At 41.3% G+C, this 24,556-nt stretch overlaps 1 protein-coding gene across 3 annotated transcripts in view; it reads left to right on the top strand.

Moving 5' to 3' along the window:
• Positions 1-23,909, top strand: part of TRPC6 (transient receptor potential cation channel subfamily C member 6) — a 453,173-nt gene extending 429,264 nt beyond the window's left edge. For all 3 annotated transcript variants that reach the window (XM_078655966.1, XM_078655967.1, XM_078655968.1), the window contains 2 exons: positions 20,963-21,038; positions 23,194-23,909. In XM_078655966.1, coding sequence (XP_078512092.1) covers positions 20,963-21,038; positions 23,194-23,345 — 228 coding nt within the window. In that variant the 3' untranslated portion in view covers positions 23,346-23,909. The remainder of the gene's footprint in view (positions 1-20,962; positions 21,039-23,193) is intronic.
• The last annotated feature ends 647 nt before the right edge of the window (positions 23,910-24,556 follow it).

Raw genomic sequence — 24,556 nt, 5'->3', positions numbered from 1 at the left:
GTTTTCTCTAGTGCATATTTGTCCCTCCTCAGACTCGGAAGTGCTGTTTCTATTTTCTTTTGTCTGAGTGCATTGCTCTTTCCTTATCTGGTCCTCCTCAGATTTGATGTTAGCATTGATTTCTGTAATCTGAGTGTGCTCTTCTATTCCTGTCTCATCCTCACTATCACACTGTCTGTCTAAATAAGTTTGGCTTCTTGTTCTCACAGTTATTTCAAGTATGTCCACTATTGGAATCCAATCATCCTGACTTGTGCTCGGTCGTTCAACATCAGCTACTTCAGGATCCACTTCTTGTGATCCTTCAGCTGTACAACCTTCAGCCTCTGCTTCGTCAGGTTCAGTTACTCTCTTGGTATGGCGGGCATGAATCCAATTTGGTAAGCCTGCACACTTTACAGCTGTTGTGGTAACCAATATCGCTTGATGTGGTCTTCCCCACCTTTGTGCTAGGTACGATTCTCGGTTTTGATCTTTTATCACTACCCAATCACCTGGATTGAGATCATGTGCTTGAGTCGACTGCCTGGTCACAGCGTCTTCCCCAACCTGGTGAGAGATAAAACGCACTTAGTCAGCCAACTCTTTGCAATACTCCAATACCAAATCATCAGATATATCAACAGCGTATGTTCTGGTGCGCAGTCTTGCCTCATTGCCCTTACCATGAGAATCTCATGGCGACTGAAGCCTGTATTTTTGTCTGGTATGCTTCTGAGTCCCATCAGGACAAGAGGTAAAGCATCAGGCAACTCCAATGGGGGTGGATTCACACACTTTTCCTAGTCTTGATTTTATTGTGCCATTTCATTGTTCTACTACTCCAGAAGCCTCTGGGTGGTATGCACAGTGCAGCTTTTGCTCAATTTTTAATGCTTCACAAAATATTCAAATTATTTCATTATTAAAATGAGACCCTCGGTCGGATTCAATCGTCACTGGAAATCCGAACCTAGGAATGAGTGCTCTCAACAGAAGTTGTGCTACGGTCATACTATCATTTCTCCTGGTAGGGTACGCCCCCACCCACTTTGAAAATAAACAAACAATGACAAGGACATATTTTAATCCTCGACAAGCGGGCAACTGTATGCAATAAATCTGGAGTCTTATGAATGGACGCTCTGCTTTACCAATCTTCCAGGACAGAATACAGTTTTCCTGCCTGGATTAATTTGTTGACAAAGTAAGCATCTCTGGCAAAGACTCTTTGTTATGCTCCTGAACCTTGCATTAAACCAATCTTGCCTGAAAAGTCGAATCATTGCATCTCTGCCTATGTGTGTGTCTCCATGGTACATCCTAGCCATGGGTGGAAACATACAGTCAGGTAAAACTGGTCTTCCATCTAAATAAATAAAGTCATCCTCCCATTCTTCTTTCTCTTTTGGTTCTGCTTCATTTTATAAATCTCTTACTTCCTCTCATGTTCTCACACCGCCAAGCAGCATAGGTTGTCAGCTGTTTCCACATCCATCAATTTTCATATTTACTGCTTTTTTGTATTTAGCACAATGTTGTCCAACTTGGTCAGCATAAAGGTTACCAGCTGTCATTTTGTCGTTTCCAGATTGGTGAACAGCATACTTGACCACAGCCACTTCTTTTGGTAATTGAATTGCTTCAATTAATTCTCTTACAAAATGTCCATTTTTAATAGGGGTTCCTGAAGAAGTCATGGAATCCCTCTGCATCGAAAGTCGGCCAAAGTCATGCACAACCCCATAACCATACTGACTGTCAGTGTAAATGGTCACTCTCCAATTTTTTCCCAATTTTGCAAGCTTTGATTAAAGCTACCAATTTGGCTATTTGTGCAGACTTGACTCCTGGTAAATAAGATGCTTCGACTATTCCAGCCAATATACACACAGCATATGCAGCACTCAAACCTCCTTCCTCATGACAGATACATGAGCAATCTACAAACAGCTCATGTTCTGGGTTCTTAGTTTCTTCCTGTATATCTGGGCGTGGTTTAGTACTGTATTCAGTGAGGTCGATACAATCATGTTCAACTATTTTCTTACTTCTTCAAAGTGACAATCAGGTAATTGAGTTGCAGGATTTAAAACGGTACACCTGACTATCGTCATGTTTTCTGCACCTAGTATAACTCGCTCATACTTAGTCAGCTGACTAGGAGTAAGGTACTGTGTGCAAGTACGCTTCAACAAAAACAAAACTGCATGTGGGACATACACTGTTACAGGGTGTCCTATTACAATGGATTCACTTTGTTCCATACTCATGCATGTTACAGCTACAGATTTCAGGCATCCTGGTAATGCAGATGCCACTGGGTCCAAAGTGGCAGAGAAATATGCCACAGGATGTCACATCAGGCCATGTGTCTGCGTTAGGACTGAGAGAGAGCACAATTGTCTCTTGAATCACAGAACAATGAGAATGCTTTAGAATAATCTGGCATACTTAATGCAGGTTCTTCACACTGGCAGTTGCGAAATTTCACAAAAGCTGTCATGCTTTCATCATCCCATTCGACTGGATCTTTTGCTCTTTTCTTTGTTAATTGTATTAGTGGTTTTGCCAGTACTGCAAATCCCACAATCCACTGTCTGCAATACACTACCACTCCAAAGAACATCCTGATTTCTTTCTGAGTCTGAGGTAATTTCATATTTCTCATCATTTTTATTCTTTCTGAAGTTACTCTTCTGACCCCTCTCTCTGTTTGGTGTCCCAAAATATTGTACTGAAGTGGTAAAGAATTTTAATTTCACGGGTGATACTTTATGTCCACCTTCAGCCAAGTGATTCAACAATGCAATTGAGTCAATGACGCAGTCTTCTCGGGTCTTTGAGGTGACTAGAAAATCATCAATATATTGCACCAAGACAGATAGTCTGGGCAACACCAAAGATTCAAGAAATTTTTTCAAAATCTTATTAAAGATCGATGGACTCTCAGTGTACCCTTGAGGAACACAACTCCAAACTCCATACTACAAATCGATGCATATCTTTGAAATTGCAAATTTCAACCTCAACTGGTTCAGTAAGGGATATTTTAATCTGACTATTCGCTACACCTACTACTTGGATAAAGTCACCCGAGAGAGGAAGATTTTGAACTTCTACTGACCTAACAGTAGAACTGGTAGCACCTATGTCCACTAGGAAAGTTACATTTACACCATTTACCTTTCCATTCACAAAAGGACCAGATTGATCTACCTCTAGAGTAGCGCCAAGTACGCACTCTTCTCCCTCTCCTAGGCACCGTCAATAACTCTCATCTGACTCACTCCCATCTTCCTTCATCCAATACTGTGGACTCACAATCACTCGAGGTGATCTTGTTAAATGCTCTCCTCTGAAGAATCCTGTCTCTGCACTGTATTTCTGTAGATTTACACTGTGTGGAAGTGGTGGTTGTGGCACCTGACTCTGCTGGGTAACTACCTGTTGCTGTGGCAATGACTGCTTATTTACCTCATTCTGCATCTGCGGAATCAATGATGTATTTTTGGGATTAACTCTTGGTGGCAACTTACACTCGTTCTTCAAATGCCCTAACCTGCCGCAATTGTAACATGGATACTTTTTCTTCGCCTCTTCTAAATTACCCATTCCTTTTCCTTTGTTTATGTTACCTTTCATTATCACTTGACCTCAATCATGACTTTTGTTCTCCAATTGAGCTACTTGATGTTCAGCCACATTCCCTTGTGCCCACATGGCTTTCTCTTTAAGCTTTCTTTGCTTAACTTCAATCTCATCACTACAATATTTTGCATGCCTCAGCACTTCATTGATAGAGCATGACTGCCAACCCATCAAGTTATGCTTGATCATATCCCCTATCTCTGGTCTTAATCCAAAGACAAATCGATACGTGAAATGATTTGTGTCCTTTTCGCTCAGTTCCTCATATCCACTATACTGCTTAAACACTAACAACAATCTTTCATAATATGAATGTACTGATTCTTTGGGTTCTTGCAATGTTCTGTCAATTGTTACCTTTGGAGGAATTTTATTCTTCAAGAATGTTATTACCAGTTCATATTTCCGCATTACTTCAGGTCCCAGAGCACCTGTTTTTGAATCTCTTTTGTACTCTGTTTATGGCCAATCCACAATAATCTTGCATCCAGACCCTAAATCTGATGGTACTACTATGTCAAACAACCCATCTAAATCATCCCATAACACTTTTGAGACCTTTACAAATCGATCTACTTCTCGGTACCATTCCACTGTTTTTTCTTGTAACCTAGGGAAATCATTTGTAAATGTCAATATATACTGCCTAGTCCAGGGAACATGCACATGCCCTCCTCCTGGTATTTCTCTCATTCGCTACAGGCTCTTTTTCTCTAACTGGAAATGCTAATAATATTTTGTCATTAGTTTCTTCTCTTTTCATGGCCCATTTACTCTTCCACCGTTCCACATCTCCCCACTTCCCCCAGAACAAAATCAATTCTTTTATCTTAGTTAATCTTCCGGCAGAATTCGTATTGTCAATATCTTTTTCAGTAAAATCTACTCTGTAAGGCTTTTGTAATGTCCTAATCTTTGCAAAGTCTATATCAAGTTCATTTGCCAATCCCTCTAATCGGTCATGCAGATTTTTAGCTCTCCTTGTAATGCTTTTACACATGAACATTAATTCATCAACTTGGTATGCTTTTTATCTATCTGTTCCAATTGTTCCAATTATTAATTCTTCCATGTCAATTTTGAGTCTGACCACATCTAACACTTTAGGTTCTTGATCCTTTAATTTTAATGTTTTGAGCCAATCACTTAATTCCTTTTCTCTCTGTCCTACAGGAGTTTGCGTTAAATCAATTTTCTCTAAACTCCTTTCAGGAGCTGCAGAATCTGCTTCCGCACCCATCGGAAACTTATATGGGAGACTCTGATTAAAGGTCAAATCAGGCGGTGTCATATGACTAGTATGCCTATCTTCAGATAAATCTGGATGAACCTTTTCTCTTACTTTTTGTAAACTCGGATTCAAAGGAATAGTTAACAATGTTTTTTTTATTTTCTGATTTTCAATCACCGGAATCACAGGACCTATTGTTAATGGGACAGTCATAGCATCTATATTTTTAGTGAGTTCCTGTAACTTTTCAGTCAATTCATTAGTAGATCGCACATATTCGGACGTACTTGGATTTCCTTCAAATCTTCTTTCTGCTCTATCAATACTGCCTCTAGTTTCACAATATTGTCCTGGAGCACCAGTAAACCTAGTCTCCATTGACGGAACATTTGAATCTACCTTAATTCTTCTTTCTCAACATTATTTTTATTCTCTAAAATTCATCTCGGAACACCAGTAAGTCTGGTTTCCATTGATGGGGCATTAGAATCATATCTCAGTTCCTCTCTTTCAGTACTACCTTTATTTTCAGAAAATCGTCTTGGAGTGCCAGTAAATCTAGTCTCCATTGGTGGGGCATTTGGAGTCACTGCTACTGGACTCAGTTGGTACGGAGGGGGTCTTCTATTTAATATCTCCTCCAACACCTCATCCTCTGTCTCACTATCCCCATAACTCTTTTTCCCTGGTTCCACATTATTCCTCTTTTTGATACACTTCGGTCCTACCATTTCCTCAACTGTTCTTACCGGATACATTCCATCACACATATCAGCATTTCTCCATTTTCGCATTCTACTCTCATGAGTCATTCCTCATAAACCTCTCAATCTAACTCTAGGTCCTCTGAACTCCTCAAATCTTCCTCGCTCCAATTCATGCATTTCATCTTCCCACTCAGTCAATGCCTCAAATCGAGTTGATCTAGGTCTCAGTTCAAGCTTAGTCGTTTTCTCTCTTAAATTTCGTAACTCAGCGGTACTAAAAGAACCTACTTCTGGAAATGCCTACACTCCATCATTCTTAGTGTATGTAGCCCAAAATAACCATATGCAGGTATGATAGCCATATTTTGTAATCATGTACGATGCAGGCGTTTTAGGTGGAGGAAGCAATTTTCCCTCTCTGGTAACTATTTCCTTGTCCTTTTTAAACATGTTCTTCAATTTCTTAAACCATGCAGGTTTTTCTCTTTCTTTTCCATAATAATACTCAATTTTTCTGATCGTCTCCTAACTTTCAAACAGTCGCTCACTCTTCCGCAAACTGCTGCACTGCACCAACCTATCACAGCGCGGTTCACACTAACGCACCAATCAGCACAGAATGTGTCACAATCACTTTCAACCAATACTTTCACGGCTTTTGCTAACGTACGAATCAGCACTCACTACGTTCTAGTCACGCGGACCAATCCCAGCGCGACACGTCTGACGTCAGCCCTGCTCCGACTTCTGCAGCTCAGGGCTGACCCCTCCTTTACAAAATTTATCGGCAGTATATTTACACCTTTATACATCTAAAACCAGTTAGTAACCTTATAAAACATTTCCATTCATCTGTTTCGCTAAGACCAAAGTGATAGTTTCCTCAAACTCACAAGAATTCTGTATTTCCAGTAGACAGCGCTTACCTCTTCTCTACCACAGACTTTTAGTTTCGCCGATAAAGTAGCACTTCCCTCTACCTTACCCTTCTCTCAAGCTTAGGTGAAAACTCCATTACTCTCTCAGGGATAGGTTTGAATAAGAATACCCAATTGATTCCTGTGCTTAAGCCCAATATTGTATAGGTTACCTTTGCTATTCATTCACCACTTTTACACGTAAAATGTTCCTAACTTTTAACACACGACGATGTTACTACTTTGAAACAGACTATGTAACGTGCGACTTACTTGCCACACCTTCCTTTCCAAGGCAGAGTAACCAGCTTCCTACTTCCCAGAAGCCTTACAATTCTGACTACACATAACGTAATACAGACTCAACATATAATGTTAGTCATATTTCTGTGAAATACTGAAAAAACCTGGGAGTCTAGTAGGAACAAAGTTGTGTCCCAACAAGTGATAAAACCAATGCCCGGCACTTGGGTGCAGAGGAGAAATCCTTACAAACTATTACCAAGAAGTGCATATACCAACGCACATAGCCACCAGCAACTATAGGTGTATCCCAAAGTCCAAAGATGGATTCCCATCAAAGTCTTGTAAATGATCAATACTATCATTTGGTCATCCAACGGTAGGGATGGTAGGTCTCTAGATCATTGAGACAAAATCCATACCCTCCATAAGAGACAGGAATATACCTCCTGAGCTGCTCGTAGACCATATGTTTGATCATAACGTGGGAACTAGTGCAGTGCAAAAAGAAATAAGTGAGAGTAAAATGAATAGAGAAAGACAGTGGTGTGTTGTCTGTGTGTTGTCTGTCGGAGTTCTGGAGGGGTGCAAGCGTGTTGGCGCAGTCAGCGATCCATTTGCTGAGTTTGTTGGCTGCAGAGTTGGTATCGGTCGTGGTGGGGGGAGGGGAGCGGCAGAGGCGAGGTGCTCTTCTGTGATCTTGCTCCAGTTTCTGCGCTGGGGCTTGGTGTTGGCTTGTGTGCAGTGGGTTTTTAGGAGGAGAAGTGGACGCAGTGGTGGTCCATCCAGAGGGGTTGCGTGATGTGGCTGAAGCAAATGTGTATTCCTACTGCGAAGATGGGATAGAGGGTGTGTCCCGCCTTGTGGGTGGGGGTGGTGACGAGTTGCTTCAATCCGATGTTGGCGAGGTTATCTAGGAGGGCGATGGAGTTGGGGTTTTGAAGATTGTCAAGTTGGAAACTCAGGTCTCTGAGAAGTATGTAGTCTTTGGAGGAGAGGGTGTGTGGCGCGATGCATTCAGTGATGGTGTTAGTGAACAGTGTATGGGGTCTGGGAGGTCTGTAGGCGAGGGTTCTGCATAGAGTTGTTCTGGGGTTGACCTGGATCTGGCAGTGGATGTGTTCCATAGGGGTGAGGAGTCGTTTGAGGTGAAGGTTGTCAGTCAGAGGGCGCTATTGTGGATGATGGCAAGGCCTCCTTCAGGGTGGTTGGGGTAGTCATTCCTGTGGATCTTGTACCCATCGCGTATGGCAGTTGCGATGTTGGGTGCGTAGCTGATGTTTATCCAGGTCTCTTGAGGAAGTTGACGTCGGGCAAGAGAGTGTTGAGGAGGTCCCAGATAACTACTGGGTGTCTGTGCAGCGAGCGTACGTTGAGGAGGATGCAGCTCAGGGGTTTGGGTGTGCTGGAGTCCGGTGGAGTGGCAGTAGCTGTTGGGTTCCATGGGTGGGTGAAGGTGTGGCGGCAGCAGCAGCAGGAGAACGGGCCTTGGGTGACGCTTGGCGTTGAGAACTGTCTGTTGTTGTTGCCTCCAGGGTTGAATGCGTGGAGGGTTGCTGGGTCATTGTGGTGGGGGGTCGTAGGACCAAGGTTCCTGGCACAGGTCGTGATCCGGTCGCAGACAGGCAAAGAAAGGCTTGCCTTCAACGCGCCAGCGGTGCGCATACTGTGCGCAGCCACGTAGCGTTCACCATTAAGTAGGGGTCAGGGTGAGAGTGAGCAGCTTGGAGGTGATAGTGGGAACACGCAGGAGGGGAGGTGCTGAGGAGGCAGCAGTGGCAGAAAAGGGAGTCAAAACAGTGAAAACAGACAAAAAGGCACAAAGAGGGAAAAAAGGCACAAAGAGACAGAAAGGCACAAACTGTCAACAAGGCACAGTCAGAAAACAAGGCACAGACAGACAACAAGGCACAGACAGACAAAAGCAGGAAAACAAACAGAATGGGTGGCAGAGCGGACCAGCAAAAGAGCAAGGCTCTCCCACTGGAACACCAGGGATTAGGTGCAGGCAGGAGCCTGTGGGTGGAGGAGGGGCTGTAACACCTTCCCTTAAGACCAGAAGGTGCTCGGAGCAGAGACGCAGAGGTCTTGCTCACCCTGTCACGCAGTAGCCACCATTAAGTAGGGGTCAGGGTAGGGAGAGCAGCAGGGAGGTTGGAGCAAGAACACACAGGAGAGGGGCCGCAGAGGCAACAGCGGCAGGAAAGGAAGCGAAAATGGCAAACAAGTCAAACAGTGAAAACAGACAAAAAGGCACAAAGAGACAAATGGCACAAAGATAGAGAAAGGCACAAACTGCACAAACAGTCAACAAGGCACAGACAGACAACAAGACACAGACAGACAAAAGCAGGAAAACAAACAGAAAGGCTGGCATAGTGGACCAGCAGAAGAGCAAGGCACTCCCAGTAGACCATGCAGGAGCCTGCAAGTGGAGGAGGGCCACGAACCCCTTACCTGAAGACCAGAAGGTGCTGAGGACAGAGACGCAATGACAGAGATGCACGAGGGGACACCAGTTTCCCTGACCAGTGGTCTTGCTCACCCGGTCAAAAACTAAAAGAAATCTCTAGCACAGTGTCAAAGCAGCTCATTGATCTTTTACACAGCAGACTAAATGAGCACCCAGAAAGCATCGAGGGCAATCAAATATTTACATATTTTTAATCTGTGGGCCCAAGAGGAATGGGGCACCCCCAATAGCTCTATAGAGTGTTTGGGGGCTGCCAAGGATGGAGCAGCCCACCCCCAGAGATTATGCCCAGAATGTTGCCTTAAGTTACCTAGGGGGTTAAATGAATGCCCCAGGGAGAAGTGTAACCATGTTTTAAGTATTCCAGGCCCTTATGTTTTTGCACATAGACTTTGGACTCCTGTTGGTTGGTCCTGTAGCTGCAAGGGCAGATTGTTCAGAGTAAAGGAAAAACTCTAGCATTCACTGAATTGTATAATACTTTTAATAATACTTTTTTATTTACAATGATATATATGTTTTAATGATGATTATTGAAAGATGGTAACATAAATAGTGATTTCAATGGTTTTGCTTCAGAATATTCGATACATTCTTCCTATTTCTGCTGACACCCTGACAATACCAGTAGACCTTCTTTTTTGATAATGAGAACACCTTATGTTCTGTCTAGTTTTGGTGGTAGTGTTGGTGGAGGATTGTGATTATAGGTTATAGGGAATGTAGTGAGGCCTCCTTGGGCCAACTTTGGTTCTACCTTTTAGTTTTATATTTTATACATTTTAGCAGACATCTTTTTAGAAATGTTAGTTTTACATGTTTTGCTTGCACAATATTATTCTGAGAAGACTCTGTTCATGTTGCTTGTTTTTAGAAAGCCTTTCTCATCATGTAATCTGTACCATTTGTTCAAGGTTGCTGGTAAAACCTTCAAACGAAGATCTTGACCTGTGTAGAGCGGTCACACCGCACTGCGCGCTAAAGAGACGCATTCTGCTTGATTTACAAGCGTTTTTAAAACTCCTCGTTTTTTCATTTTCTTTATGCTTTTAATTTGTTATTCCCCTGTTTTTAAGGGCTGCTCCCCAACACTTGCACAATAATTGGTATTACACCGCGTTTTGCGGGTCCCGGATCCTTTTGTTTCTGCCCCTCGGCAGCTGAGTTGTTTGGCGGCCATCTTAGCTGAGGGAAGCACGCCGGTCGGGCAGTGCTCGCTCTAGCGCCCAAGGACGCTCGACCCCCTCATAAGGAGATCATGCTGACGTGCAGCGGTCACGCGCAGCAGGAACGCCGGATCAATGTCGGAGTCACGCCAGAGTCCAGCCCGTCTGCGCCCGTCCGCGCTGAGGACGGGCTGCAGGATGGGCTGCTCATCGACATCTCACACTCCAGCTCAGGTTGGTTAACTCACTACCTTTCTCCCAATCGTCAGACGTATTCTGCTCTTACTTTAACTTCTATGCGATCCAGCATACCCGTCTCCTGTACCTCCTGTACTTTGCCTACTCATTATTTTACCTGTGCAGGTTGTGGCTTTTCTACCGGTAAAATGTTGCTCTCTAAGACACAAACTACCAAGGCACATTACCGGGGCAAAAGGCAGGCCACTAAGAAACTTCAGACTTCCCCTCCTCTCCAATTTTGGAGTATTAATTGTAGATCGCTCCCCAAAAATAAATTCAATTTGTTTGATTTTATAAATGAAGAGTCGCCAGACGCATTGTTTCTGACTGAGACCTGGCTCCACGAAAGCTCTGGGCCTGACATTGCCATAGCCGTTCCTAACAACTACGTGATGGTACGTCAGGACAGGGCTTCCGGGAAGGGTGGGGGTATCGCTATTATTTTTAAAACCATCTACCAATGCAAGTTGGAGTCGTTCTCCCTTCCTGGATGTGAGGCCGCTCTATTTAAACTAACGATTGGCCCTCAACTAACGCTTTCCGGTCTTTTGATATACCGCCCTCCGGGCAATGCTGGCCCTTGGATATCGTCATTGGCCGATATTATATCCCCTGTACTACTTAAAACGGCTAATTTCACCATTCTTGGTGACCTTAACATCCATCTTGAAGATGCCGAAGGTACTCTCAGTCAGTCGCTATTGTCTGACCTCGAAGTTTTCAATCTTTTACTTCGTAACTCTGGGGCTACTCACTCGGCCGGTCACTTGTTAGATCCAATCATTTCTAATTTACCTTATGACTGCTCCCAAAGGGCCCGCCCACTAGAATGGTCTGACCATTTTGCGGTACACTTCATGTTACCTCTCTCTTTACCCAATGCTAAGCCCTGTGTTGGTAAGAGCAAGCCTTCCTATCGGTGGGACAAGCTTAATATGGTGGCATTCAATCAACATCTTACTGAATCTATTCCGATTCTGGAAAAATCTGGATCAGAATCTAATGCTGTAGTCTCCCAGTGGTTAATGGATGCTGTAACTGCATTCCTTCCTCCTATATCTAACAACCACAGATCCTTTCATCCTCCCGCACCTTGGTTCTCTTAAGAGTTAAAATTACAACGAGCCAAGTGCAAGGCCTTGGAAAGAAAATGGAGGCTCTCCTATTCAACCCCTAGTAAGGCGGCTTATAAAGAAGCACTAAAAAGCTATCACGTTAACTGTAAATTGGCCAAGGCCACCTTCACAGCATCCACGATTACTCAGGCACAGAACTGTCCGCGGACCTTTTTGCAGTGGTGAAGAGGCTAACGGGAGCAGATACGGTACCTTCTCCTCCGGCTCTGGATAAACCACAGTGTGATGCTATTGCAGATTTCTTTATCTCTAAGGTGGAGCGTATTCATGAATCCTTGATTACCCCTCCGCCATCTGCTGATTCCTTACCGGCGGCTACTTCTAGCAGTCCTCTTCCCCTCCCTTCAACTTTCATCAACGACTGGCTTTTGTTTGATGACATCTCCTTTTTATCGTGCCTGAACAGAATTAGGTCAGGCTCCCCTCGGGACCCTGTGCCTATGAAAATCCTAAAACTGTTGGACCTCGAGCCACGGAGAGTCCTAATGAGACTTCTGAATACATCTCTTACAGAGTCTATGGTGGCACAGGTGTGGAAGCATGCCATGGTCGTTCCCTTGCTGAAAAAGACCGGCGCGGACATCACTAACTTAGCCAATTTCAGGCCCATATCCCTGCTGCCTGCATGTTCTAAAATTTTGAAACGACATGTGAACACCCAGCTTAATTTGTTTGTCGAGAACGTGGGATATCTTCATCCGTCCCAATCTGGGTTTCGCGCTCATTATTCCTCTGAATCCGCACTCCTCGGGGTAACGGAGAGGCTTCGGCACGGTATCGATCGGTATCATCCTTTTGGATTTGAGTGCAGCGTTCGATACCGTGTCTCATCCCATTCTTCTTGACTCTCTCCGCTCCCTTGGTGTTGCTGGATCTGCGCTGGCCTGGATTGCCTCCTTTTTAGGTGGGCGCACCTTTCAGGTGTTTTCGACAGAAGCTGAATCTGCTGTCTATTCATCGGCATACGGCGTCCCCCAGGGGTCGATTCTCAGCCCTTTGCTGTTTAACATCTATATCAGACCCCTTGCTACCATCGTGGAGGACGCCGGTTTGACAATCTATTCGTAAGCCGACGACACGCAGATTGTGTTCTCTCTCTCCAGCAGTGAGGGCCATGAGGTCTCTGCCTTGAAATCTGGCCTGTCACGCGTTGCTGCTTGGATGCACGACCATCTGCTCAAGCTCAACGGTGACAAGACCGAGGTTGTTATCTTGGGCAAGAATAAAGATCTGTGGGGCCCTCGGCATTGGCCCTGTGATATGGGTCCTCTGCCGAATCCAGCCCCCGTAGCCCGCAACCTCGGTTTCCTCATCGACGATAGGCTCTCTATGAGACAGCAGGTAACAAAGGTCGCTGCAATCTGTTTCTCCACCTTAAGGTGGTTGCAGAAGATCCTATGGATGCTACCTTGCTCTACTCGGAGAACTGTCGTCCAGGCTCTAGTGATCTCCCACATTGACTATGGGAAGGTGCTTTATCTTGGGGCCGATAAGGCCACAATAAATAAGCTTCAGGTGGTGCAAAACTCGTCGGCTCGTTTACTGTGCAATGTACCCCGGAGATCTTCCGCAGCTCAGGCTCTGCGTGACCTTCATTGGCTTAAGGTCCCGAACCGTGTAAAATTTAAAACCTTATGCCTTCTTTTTAAAATCCGGAAGGGTTCTGCCCCTAAATACCTGCAGAACCTGGTTCAAGTCTATAAGCCTGGTCGTACTTTAAGATCTTCCACTAGTGGCAATTTCTTGGTCCCCAGAATTAAACTGGCCAAAATGGGCGGCCGCTCGTTTTCTTATCTTGGTCCAAAGATGTGGAATGCTCTTCCGCCGGCCCTGAAAGCCGAGACTGATCTCCTCCCTTTTAAAAAAAAACTGAAGACCCTTCTGTTTAATTGATCCCTCTGCACTGTTTGTTCTGGTTTGGGCCTTTTGCTTGTTTTCTTTCTTTTATCTATCCCTGGCGCCGGGAAACCCATTGAGGGTAGCTGCGCGCAATACAAGTTTAAATAAATAATAAAAAAATAAAGGTTAGGATCACAGAACAAGAAATCTTAGTGCTGTTGTTGCCCCTTCGGAGACAACTTCTACATCTAGACATATCACTTCAACAGAGCTGTACCTCTAACACAGTGTATTTTACTATATAAATGGTATACTGCCCTTCAGAGGTCAGAGACTAGCACTCTGGTCGCAACTGTCCTGGAATGAATCCTGTGTTCGACATGTAGCTCTGCTGATGCTGATCTTCCATCCTGCAGAGAGGGATTGCCAATAGTATTCTAGGTCGATTACCTGGTCCAGCTATCCAGGTATGGGGGCTCAGGCTAACCTGAGAGATCGGTCAGAGGGTATACCCACTATGCTCTCAGAGTAGAGATAGGTAGAAATATGTAGAAATTAGACTGCCATGGTTAGACTGTTTATTCTTTTCACTGTGTTCATCATGCTGGTTCATTGCATTGTTTTTTCTGCCTAATACTTACAGCTCATACTTTATACTCAAGATTACGGCTGTTTCAATAAATGCATTGAAAATGTTATTCGTATCTTTCTTGTGTTTACCATGGGCATGCATACGTAAACAACGAAAGGGGAAAGATCTGTTTTCACGATCCCCTTCAGAGCGTCATGTTCGAGGTTGCCAAAACTACCTGCCACCCTATGTTTAGGCATTTGGGTGAGGCACGGTGGGATAGCTAGACATTGGGCAGACAGTCTCTGATGGTGTTAATGATCCCTGCATTCTAAATTTCTGTTGTCCTAATACACAGCCCTATCTTTTCTAGTGGGAACCGTATATTTGGTATAGGGTTCAGAACTTGTTGAGGTTGTGAACTGTTCTAGGTGTGGTGCCAAAGGTATGTCCATTTACCTATTTGACATATTTGTAAATTAATGAGTAGTATTTAGTACGGTGTACTTAGTAAAGTAGTTTTCCTTTAAGCTAAAAAAAAGACCGACTGGACAGATTCATTATGCTTTGTTTGCTGCATACTAGTGAACCACCTTCTGTGAGTAAGCTGTGGACAGTTCTGATTCATAACCCTGAGAGGGACAAGTGCTACAATAGTGTTTGAACAGAAAATTTAGTTAAAAATATCAGGAGACAGAAATATCGGAAATTATCTATTGTGTCTCACAAATATCATGATGCACAAATATCGTTGACAAGAATATCATTTTTTGAGGTAATTAATATTGTTTTAAATAATTTTGTTGTTTTTATTTCATGATCAATAATATAGTTGTCAAAAATATAATGTTTTAATTATTTCCACGTGTTTGAGTTCATATATGTTATGGGCTACTGTTGTTTATATAAATGCTATACATTTTTTCAAACTAGAGCTTCCAATTTTAAGTGATTTGAGTTTTTAATTTAATTTATGATAGTCATTTATAGTGTTGTAGTGGGTTCTTGGACCTGTAAGGGAATAGGGGGGGAAGTTCATTATATAATAATTATTTGTTAATTATTTAATATGTTCTTTTTAGTTATATGATTGATATATATTATGTAAATTATGTCATACTGAATTATTTTTGTATATGTTATTTGAGGGCTGTTAGGCTTGTAGGGGTACAGGGTAGGAAGTTAATTAAATAATAATTAGCAATTCATTTGCAATTTTTTAATTCATTGATTTGTTGATTTTAACTTATATAATTTATGGAATACTTTTTAATTCAACTTATAATGTAGCTGCAGGCTTCTAAGTTTGTAGGGGTCATTAGCACTCTATTATTAATTGGTAATTATTTAACGGATGTCTTAATTATGTTAAATATGTTATACTGATAAATTTTACTTATATTTTAGTTGCGGAATGCTAGGTTTGTAGCCGTATAGGATGAGAAGTACATTAATTCATAATTAACTAGTAATTGCTATGTGCAAGTTAATTATTTAATTGAATTTTAAATATGTAAATTATGGCATACTTATTTATTTTAATAATATTTTAGTTGCGTCCTGCTAGTTTTTTAGAGGTCCAAACTGGGAAGTTAATTATGTAGTAATTAATGAACAATTAATTATGAATTGCTAATCATTTTTAATTGATTTTAAATATGTAAATTGTGGAATACTTTTTATTACTCTTTTGGGTGAGAACTGCTAGGGTTGCAGAGGAACTGATAAAGCATTATTTTATTGAATACTATTTATGTAACTTGATTAATTGTTTTTAGTTCTTTTAATACATATATATTTTTTCATGTTAAATATTTATTTTTAAAGTGTTTAAAAATGTTTCTACATTCATAGTGTTACAGATATATGTAATGTTTTTGAAGTGAAGTACATTCTCTATTCTTGTTTAGACTACTGTAGGAATAGTAAAATTAACCTATTTGCAGTTCAACACTTTCCCTACTGTTGCACTTTTAGTGTGGAAATAGTGAATATTTCACCCCTCCCAAATCCAAAGCTTTTCCCCCTGTTTGACAGATTGGAGAGGGAATAGTACATTTTACCCCTCATAATCCAATGCTTTCCCTACTATTGTCCTGTTTCAAGTAAGAATGGTAAATTTAACATCTCTGAATTCCAGCACTTTCCCTATTGTTGTGTTGTTTGGAGTGGGAATAGTAAATTTAACCCATCTGAAGCCCAAAGCTTTACCTACTGTTGCACAGACTGGAGAGGGAATAGTAAATTTTACCCCTGCGAAGTCCAGCACTTTCCCTACTGTTGTACTGTTTAGAGTGGGATTGAAAAATGTAACCCATCCGAAGTCCAATGCTTTCCCTACTGGTGTACAAACTAGAGTCAGAATAGTAAGTTTTACTCATCCGAAGGCCAACACTTTCCCTACTGTTGTGCTGTTTGGAGTGTAAATAATAATTTTAACCTATCCAAAGTCCAATGCTTTCCCTTCTGTAGTACAGACTGGAGTTGGAATAGTACATTCTACCTCACCTAACTCCAATGCTTTCCCTCTATTGTGTTGTTTGGACTGGGAATATTGCATTTATTCCCCCAGAAGTCCAATTCTTTCCCAACTGTTGTTTAGACCAGCCGCGGGCCGTGGAGGGAGTTACGGTGGGGCAGGGAGGCGGGGAGGGGGAGGGGCAGGGTGGAGGGTGCTAAAAGCAGGCATATGGATCATTGCAGGTAGGTACACAATTTAGTTAATAAAACGAAATTCGTAGTGCGCACAGTATTGCTTTTTGCAATGCAGTGCGCGCTACGAATTTCGTTTTATTAATTAAATTGTGTACTTACCTGCAATGATCCATATGCCTGCTTTTAGCACCCTCCACCCCGCCCCTCCCCCTCCCCGCCTCCCTGCCCCACCGTAACTCCCTCCACGGCCCGCGGCTGGTTTAGACTGGAGTTGGAATAATTTTACCCCTCTGAAGTGCAACACTTTTCCTACTATTGCGGTGACTGGAGAAAGAATTGTAACTTTAATCCCTCTGACAGCCAATACTTTCCCTAATGTTGCATATTCTTTGACGCCAATAGTTTTCATAATGTTGGTTAAATGGATGTTATAGCATTAATAGTTTTTTAATATACTTTATACTATTTGCTTATATTTTTTTATGTTTATAGTATTTTTAGTAAGTGTGTTTCTATGGGATTTTAGAGCTTTAATATTTTATGTATTGCCTAATTAATTAATATATTTTTTGTTATTGAATTGTTTATATTTTTATGGTTTTATTGTCTATGTATTTTACATATATGTGCTTGTGTGTGTTATGCTAGTAACACATTTAAATTATTTATATCATTTATATATATATTTATATAAAAACACAAACACACATATAAATGTGTTTGTGTGTTTTTGTTAGTATATATTTACATATAGTATTAAATATTAGTGGAATGTATTTATTTTATATTTTAATACATTTATAAATTACAATATTTAACTTTTTAATATTGTAAACACTATTTATATTTAAAAAGTCAATATGTTTGTTTATTTTTGGCTGATATTAGTATCAACAATATTTTTTCTGATATTTTTATACTTACTATTATAAGTATAGGATTGTGGTGAATGATATTTTTGTCAACAATATTGTTTACCACTATTGTGTCAGTGAGCCACTCCAATGGGGTACTTAGTCCCCAGTAGAGGAAAGGTTGATGAATTATCACTTGTGAAGATTTCAGATCCTTCACAACTAATAACCCACTTTACTACAGGGTTCCTTTGCTAGTCATCAGTTTTTCTTTCTTACTTGAGAAAGAAGCTTCAGGTGTCATTAGTGATGCAGTCGTTCCACACCTGTGGCATTATGAGACACCACGGACCATTGTACACAAGAGAACATTCCGCAGCGGAGATGCAGAGGCAGTAATGGGAGGAAGAAATCCTGCTGCCAGAAATCCTCAAAGCAGCAGAAGAAGACTGCAAATTGAAAAGGTTCTCCACATACTGCAATCATTGCAGGACGATCATTTGTTTAGGGGAGATGAAGAAAAATGTCATCTCGTGGTTGATAATTTTCTTTTTTATTCTGAATTGTTTAAAAACGGTTTAACATGAAAAACCCTGAAAAAGGCTCTTTGTACAAACACAAAAAATAAACAAGCATGGGCAATGCTAATATGTCTGGAATTTAAAAGGAATGTTGTATGGTGACATGAAGCATTACAAGTAAGGAGTATGGGAATAGAAATGTATTTGTGTAGAAACAAAGAATGATAGAATAATATTGGTGTCAGTTAATAGGTTAAGCGACAGCTGCACTGTCAAGCCAGACCTAAAAGTCCATGTAGGTTAATGTCTGAATTAATTTTTTGTGTGGTTACTTAAAACCATTACAGTATATAATGTTAAAAACGTAAAGGAAAGTTAAAGTTAAAGGAAAGTGCATGTCATTATGAAAAATCAAAGTGAAAAAGAAGATCATAATATTTAAGACCAGTTGTCAGAGTGATATGTGAACAGGAGGTATAGACTTAAAAAAACAGGAACATCTGGACAGTGTTAGAGCTCGAAGGCCCCCATGATGAAATCAACTGTTAATAGGTGGAGCAGACCTCCGGGAGGGTGGCTGTGATATTGTGGAGCACCTGAGCTGTTTGTCAGATCCTGCTTGTGCCGACTTGTCTTTCAAAAGTGTGCGAAAAATGTTGTACAAATTTGCCAAAGTTGGCCATGTGCTTGGCAATGTCCAAGCTATAGAGCTGACGGACAGCCTCCTTTGATGTGTGGGTGCCCAGTTGAAGAAGTATAGGTCTGAGGTGATTTATGAAGACTTCCCGCAAGGCTGAGCAGCACAAAAAAATGTGTGCCTGGGACTTCCTTTTATAGTTACAGAGACAACGCTTTGTCCATGCTTTCCAAGATGGATATAGTTCTTTTAAAGTGAGTGGATGTAATCTTGCTTCTAAAATCCGATGTAATGCTTGTCTCCCCCACGGCCTGTGTAAGGTGCGGTTTATGAGTGTGCAAAATTTGAGGGGGAAATAGAGTTTCATGAAAGTCTCTGGCTGCCGAGGATTCCATGTCCAAAATGTGAGAGTGTAATTGCCTTTTTATTTTTGTCTAATATTTGTGTAGTTGATTACATTGGGATCCCAGTTCTCGATTTCTAATTGAAGAGGACCTTTGGCTATGGTAAGACTTGCAGACCAGGGGTTGCTTGGTTTTAAAAAGATGGAATTTATGAGGGACTTCATAGAATTCTCAAACGCCACAGTTGTCAAGTAAAAATATTTTGTCAAAGCGGCCAGCTCTTCTAATTTTTGTTGGTTAAGATCGGATTCGAGGTGGATCAACGTGTTTCTAGTACAGGCTGGTGAGTGAAATATCTTTTTGTACGCTGTGCAGTGTATTTTCTCCAAGTCCTGTGCGAACATTCCCGGAAATGCCTGTTGCGCGTAATTGAATGAGGGTGGTAATGTGGCCCTCAATACTCTTTGAATTGCCATAGTTGTTGGGCATATAATTTGCAGAGCGCGTGTGTGACCCTTTGCCCTGTCTGCAGCAGTTTTTGTAGGTGGACCCGTAGGCAGACGTGCTCGCTGTGCCAGGCCCCAAGATAGTTACAACTTTGTTCACAGTCCAGAATCAGGGGACCAGCCGCACCATAGTATGTTTTTTCTTTGGGTACCATTTAAAAATCACAATTTTAGACTTGCGTCCATTTGCTATCAGCTCATTCTTGGCGTTATATTCCTAGAAAGTGGTGAGAGCTTTTTGAAGGCCTATTTTGGCGTGATCCAAAAGAACGAGGTCATCGGCATACTGCATCAGATGGATCTTTGTGTGACCAATTTTAGAAGTACCTAGAGATGCTACATGCAGGACTAGGCCCAGATCGGCCGTGTACAAATTAAAAAGCATCAGTGCCAGGACACATACCTGTTTTAGCCCCAGAGATGTGGCAATTTTCTTTGTGGTGAACTCCCTGGAGAGTTTAACCCTTACCCAGGTTCTAGGGTACAGAGATCTAATAGCTCATAGTAATTTCAGGCAGATGTTCCACCGTGCCAGTTTCTGCCAGAGGATGCTGCGGATTACCCCATTTAAGGCTGCAGAGTAGTCAATGAAGGAAGCGAAGAGCAGAGGGGAGCGATGGGCTACCGCTTGTTTGGCTAAGTATAACAAGGCTGTGATGTTGTCTACAGTTGAGTCCCCTGGTCTGAACCCCGTCTGGTAGAATGGCAGCAGACCTTCGATGTGAACCCAGTCAGCTAATACCTGCAGGAGTATGATCACATGGTTGACTGGTGAGATAGGCCATAAAAAAGGAGGTTGCTCGCCCAAGGTGTGTTGGATGCGTTGGATGTAAATCATTAAAGAATAAATATATTGCTCCTAACATAATGGATTGCCTCGTGTAATTGTGCCTATATTAAGGTATTTTTAGTAAGCAGTTCGATGTGTGTTGTTATTGTTTGTTCTTCTTGGTCATAACAGAGCTACTTAAAGAAAAAGTACCAATTGCTGCTCCCTGGTATGTCTGCTTTGGAGCGTTTGTTCTGTTTTTACCTTTATTTCCTTGTTCAAAAGCAGCAGCTAGGCTATATATAGTATTGTGGGACTAGAAATAAATGCAGAAAATAAGGGAAAATAATTTGACCTGATTAACAAAGATTAGAGTATGGGAAATGTGACTTATTGTTGTAGTATTCCTGGCCTACTAATGGTTTTCACAATTTGTTGTTAAACTACAGCAGAATCTTTATGAAGCAGGGTCACTGAGAGCAACCTGAAAAGTAAATGTTATTTCTTTTTTCTCTATCTTTAGAAAATCATGAAAAGACTCATAAAACGATATGTGCTAAAAGCTCAAATTGATAAGGAAAGTGATGAGGTCAACGAAGGTAAGTTTTGAATATTGGTTCTAATGACAGAATAGTAGGAGTGCTTTAGTATAGCTGGAGTGCTTTGATATTGGTACTTTAAGTACGGCAGCTATGTGATATATACTAATAATAATCATTATCGATGAAAGCTATACTTCTGATTGCCATCCAAACCATACTACATATTTTTTGTTATCACAATAATGCAAATATATAAATCCCAATCGAATTCTATCTCAAAGTCTACATTTAATATAAAACAAGGAAATCATTTTAAATTAGTTTTGTTTACTGCAAAAATGTACAATCATCAATCCTTTTCTATGCAAAATAACATAGTTATGGTATGTTTGCCCTTCAAATTGCCGAGTTTTGAGCAGTTGATTGGACAACATGGTATTTTGAAAGTTGGAATAACCTAGTTGTACCTAATGTTTTAAAAAGACTTTCAAAATAAAAAACAGATAATATATGTATTTTACATATGTAAAACAAACCCAGCATCTGAGCAACAAAGTACGGTACACAAGAGGAAGGGAGGGAGGAGAAAGGTGTGCAGCATCATGGGCAGGGGATTACAGTGGGAAGGGGAAAGTTACTGGAGCGAGGCTTCAGAAGGGATTAGTTCTGATAGTTAGAAATAGGAAAGAAATCCGTATTGAGTTTCCAGAGTGCAAAGTGCATTAAGTTATTTGCTTTTATCTCTCCTCTTTTGTTAGCTTATGTTGTGGCTTCCTGATTCATGCTATAAGAGGTAGAATTTCCAACACCAAAACGTTTGGACGTAGCCATACAAACGGCATTGTATACTATGCAAATTAAATGTCTACAGTTTAAGGCCCTGATTACGACATCGGTCGGAGTTGCCTCCGTCCAGCATAGCTGCGGATGGGGATACGATCGACCTCAGGTCAGTAGTTCCGACAACGCAAATAGGATGCACATGGTGCGGTCGCAAACTTCCATTTTTCAATGGGAGATTGTGTCATCATAATCCCGACGGCGAAAACGCTGTTTTTAAGGGATTATGAGGTTTTTTCGACTCGCCAATAGGCTCCTTGAGCCCGTCGGAACCGAGTCGGATTTGCTGGCTGGTTTAAACTCCAACCGCCGTCATTGTAATACGGCGGCCAGAGTTTAAACCTACAATGTAGGTCAGAAAGTCTCTGACCTGCGGGCGGAGGCTTTCCGACCGACATTGTAATTAGGCCCTAATGTTGTGCCGATACACATATCCGAGTAAACAGGCTAGCTCGTTAGATTTCGGAGATTTGCAATATGTTATTTACCCTTAATACAATTTAAAGTGAAATACCGATCTCTGTTGTATGTTGCACAGCTGGTTCTTACGAAAACTGTCATGCATTTCCCCATTTTATGAAATGGACCTGTACTTCTGGCATCACAGAAGAACTACAGTAAATTGTTGGGGAAAAAAACACTATTTGAGTTTCATAGTTCACACAAATATTTATATTGCTGTTCAAATACTACTTTATTTCTACTAAACAGATACTATTTCAAATTACATTTCGAGGCACTGAGCATTAAAATACACTTGTTTTTACTGTGGGCCCTATATGAATGAATACTTTTCCGATGTAAATCTCTAGAGATTACTCATAAAAAGTTTCCATTTCATATAAAAGCTTTATGCATTTATTTACTTTTTTGAGTACCCAGTGACATATAGGAAACATGTGCACACCTTTTAATATTCCTGTAACGCTTTGTGAACCATCTAAAGACAGAAATATGCTGTAAAATACTATTTACACAGGGTCAAATTTCAAATTTTCAAACTCAAGATTTTGTGAATCAGAGCTAACATCTGAATTAGGAATTTGCAATTACAAAGTCCTCTATGTTTTACTTAGCTTTGTGTTGACAGAGTGCTCCGGTAAGGAATGGCTACTGTGTTGGTTTTGCTTTTTGATGTACATTGGGACACCTTGAGACATTGCAACACTGCGTGGCGCTTTAGTCGTTTTTCTCTCCTCTCACTTCCTAGCAGTAACTTTATAGTGCCTTAGTAAAAAGAGGTGCTATTTTTATTTCAAATCATAATGGTACTGGCGTTGTCTACATTCAATGCAGCATATGCTGATCCCTCTTCTGTATATAGGAAATTATCCTCTTCAATTTTTGTGACTATTTTCTTAATACCTTTCAGGTGAACTGAAAGAAATCAAACAAGATATATCGAGTCTTCGTTATGAACTTCTGGAAGAAAAATCACACAATACTGAAGACCTTGCAGAACTTATAAGAAAGCTGGGGGAGAAACTTGAAATGACGACTGAACATCTAGACAGCAACAGATAACCCAGACTTAATTATATTTCAACCAAATCTAATGATCCAAAGCCATAATCTCTCCTAAAATAGAAGGCATATTGTGCATAACAGATGCAGATTTTATATTCAACCCACTTCAGACGTTCTCCAATTATACAAACTATCGCACAGTGGCATGTAAATACATTACTTACTGTACAACTCAAAACTAAACTGATATATTTTTTCCTATACAAGGTAAATGTACTGTATTTAGGCTTAATATTGCATTCCATTTATCATCAGAAGATCAATTTGTTTGAAAAACACAGCATCGTAGATTTGATGAAATTCGACCATCCAAATCAAAGTTGTCTCTCTTTGTTATACACATTTGCAAATGTGAGGTCTATGTTATCTGGTATAACCATATAATTTCACTGAGCCTGAAAATTATGAAATATATGAGCATATTTTTGAGTGGGGCATATGGGGGGGATTAAATATATAAAGCTACTTGAGTCACACACACAATGAATGGTCTACCATGATGCCTCAATCCCAACATTTCACTTACTATTGCTCAAGGATGGTGTGAGATGTGTGATGCATATGGGATCAAAACATACTTGTTCACCTGACAATCATGCACGTTATTTGTGAACAACTGTGACCCGCCATGTTTGCACTGATGCAGGGTCTGCAAAGATCAAGATTGCCCTTCAAGGTTCATTGTCATCTGAGCAGACACCGAAGCACAAGGATCAGAGGTTGGCAGTATTGTGAAGGCATATGTCTTTGCAATGCATTTTCCCCAATGGATACAGAGGGGTTGCTCACATATTGTCAGAAGAGACTGACATGGAAATGCATGCATTGGAAAGTCCCATTCCCTAAACTATGCAAGATACCTTTAAAAAGTCACTCATGGGCATATTCCTCAAATTGATTGGCCTTGGTGACTGCTGGTGTATAGAGTCTGGAATGTCTACTCACATGTTTTCGACTCTGTTACTACCACCTCTTGGGTCTCTGTAATTGAATGTTTTGCAACCATAATTGCAGTCTAGAGTGGTTGATGCATTGCATACCGACTCACAAAGGATAGGCGAAGCACATTACATTACCTCTTTCTTTTGAGAGTCTGTCTGTGGAGTAGTGTGGCTCACTGGTTAGAGGCGGCAGACCGGAGAGCAGAACTCGGCCGGGACCAGGGTTCAATTCCTGACGCGGCAGGGTCGTGGACCTTGGTCAGCGGA

The sequence above is a fragment of the Lissotriton helveticus genome, chromosome 8, assembly GCF_964261635.1.
Source record: "Lissotriton helveticus chromosome 8, aLisHel1.1, whole genome shotgun sequence".
In the NCBI taxonomy this organism is placed as follows: Eukaryota; Metazoa; Chordata; class Amphibia; order Caudata; family Salamandridae; genus Lissotriton; species Lissotriton helveticus.
Note: the sequence above shows the minus strand (reverse complement) of the source record. Positions and strands in the feature narration are given on the sequence as shown.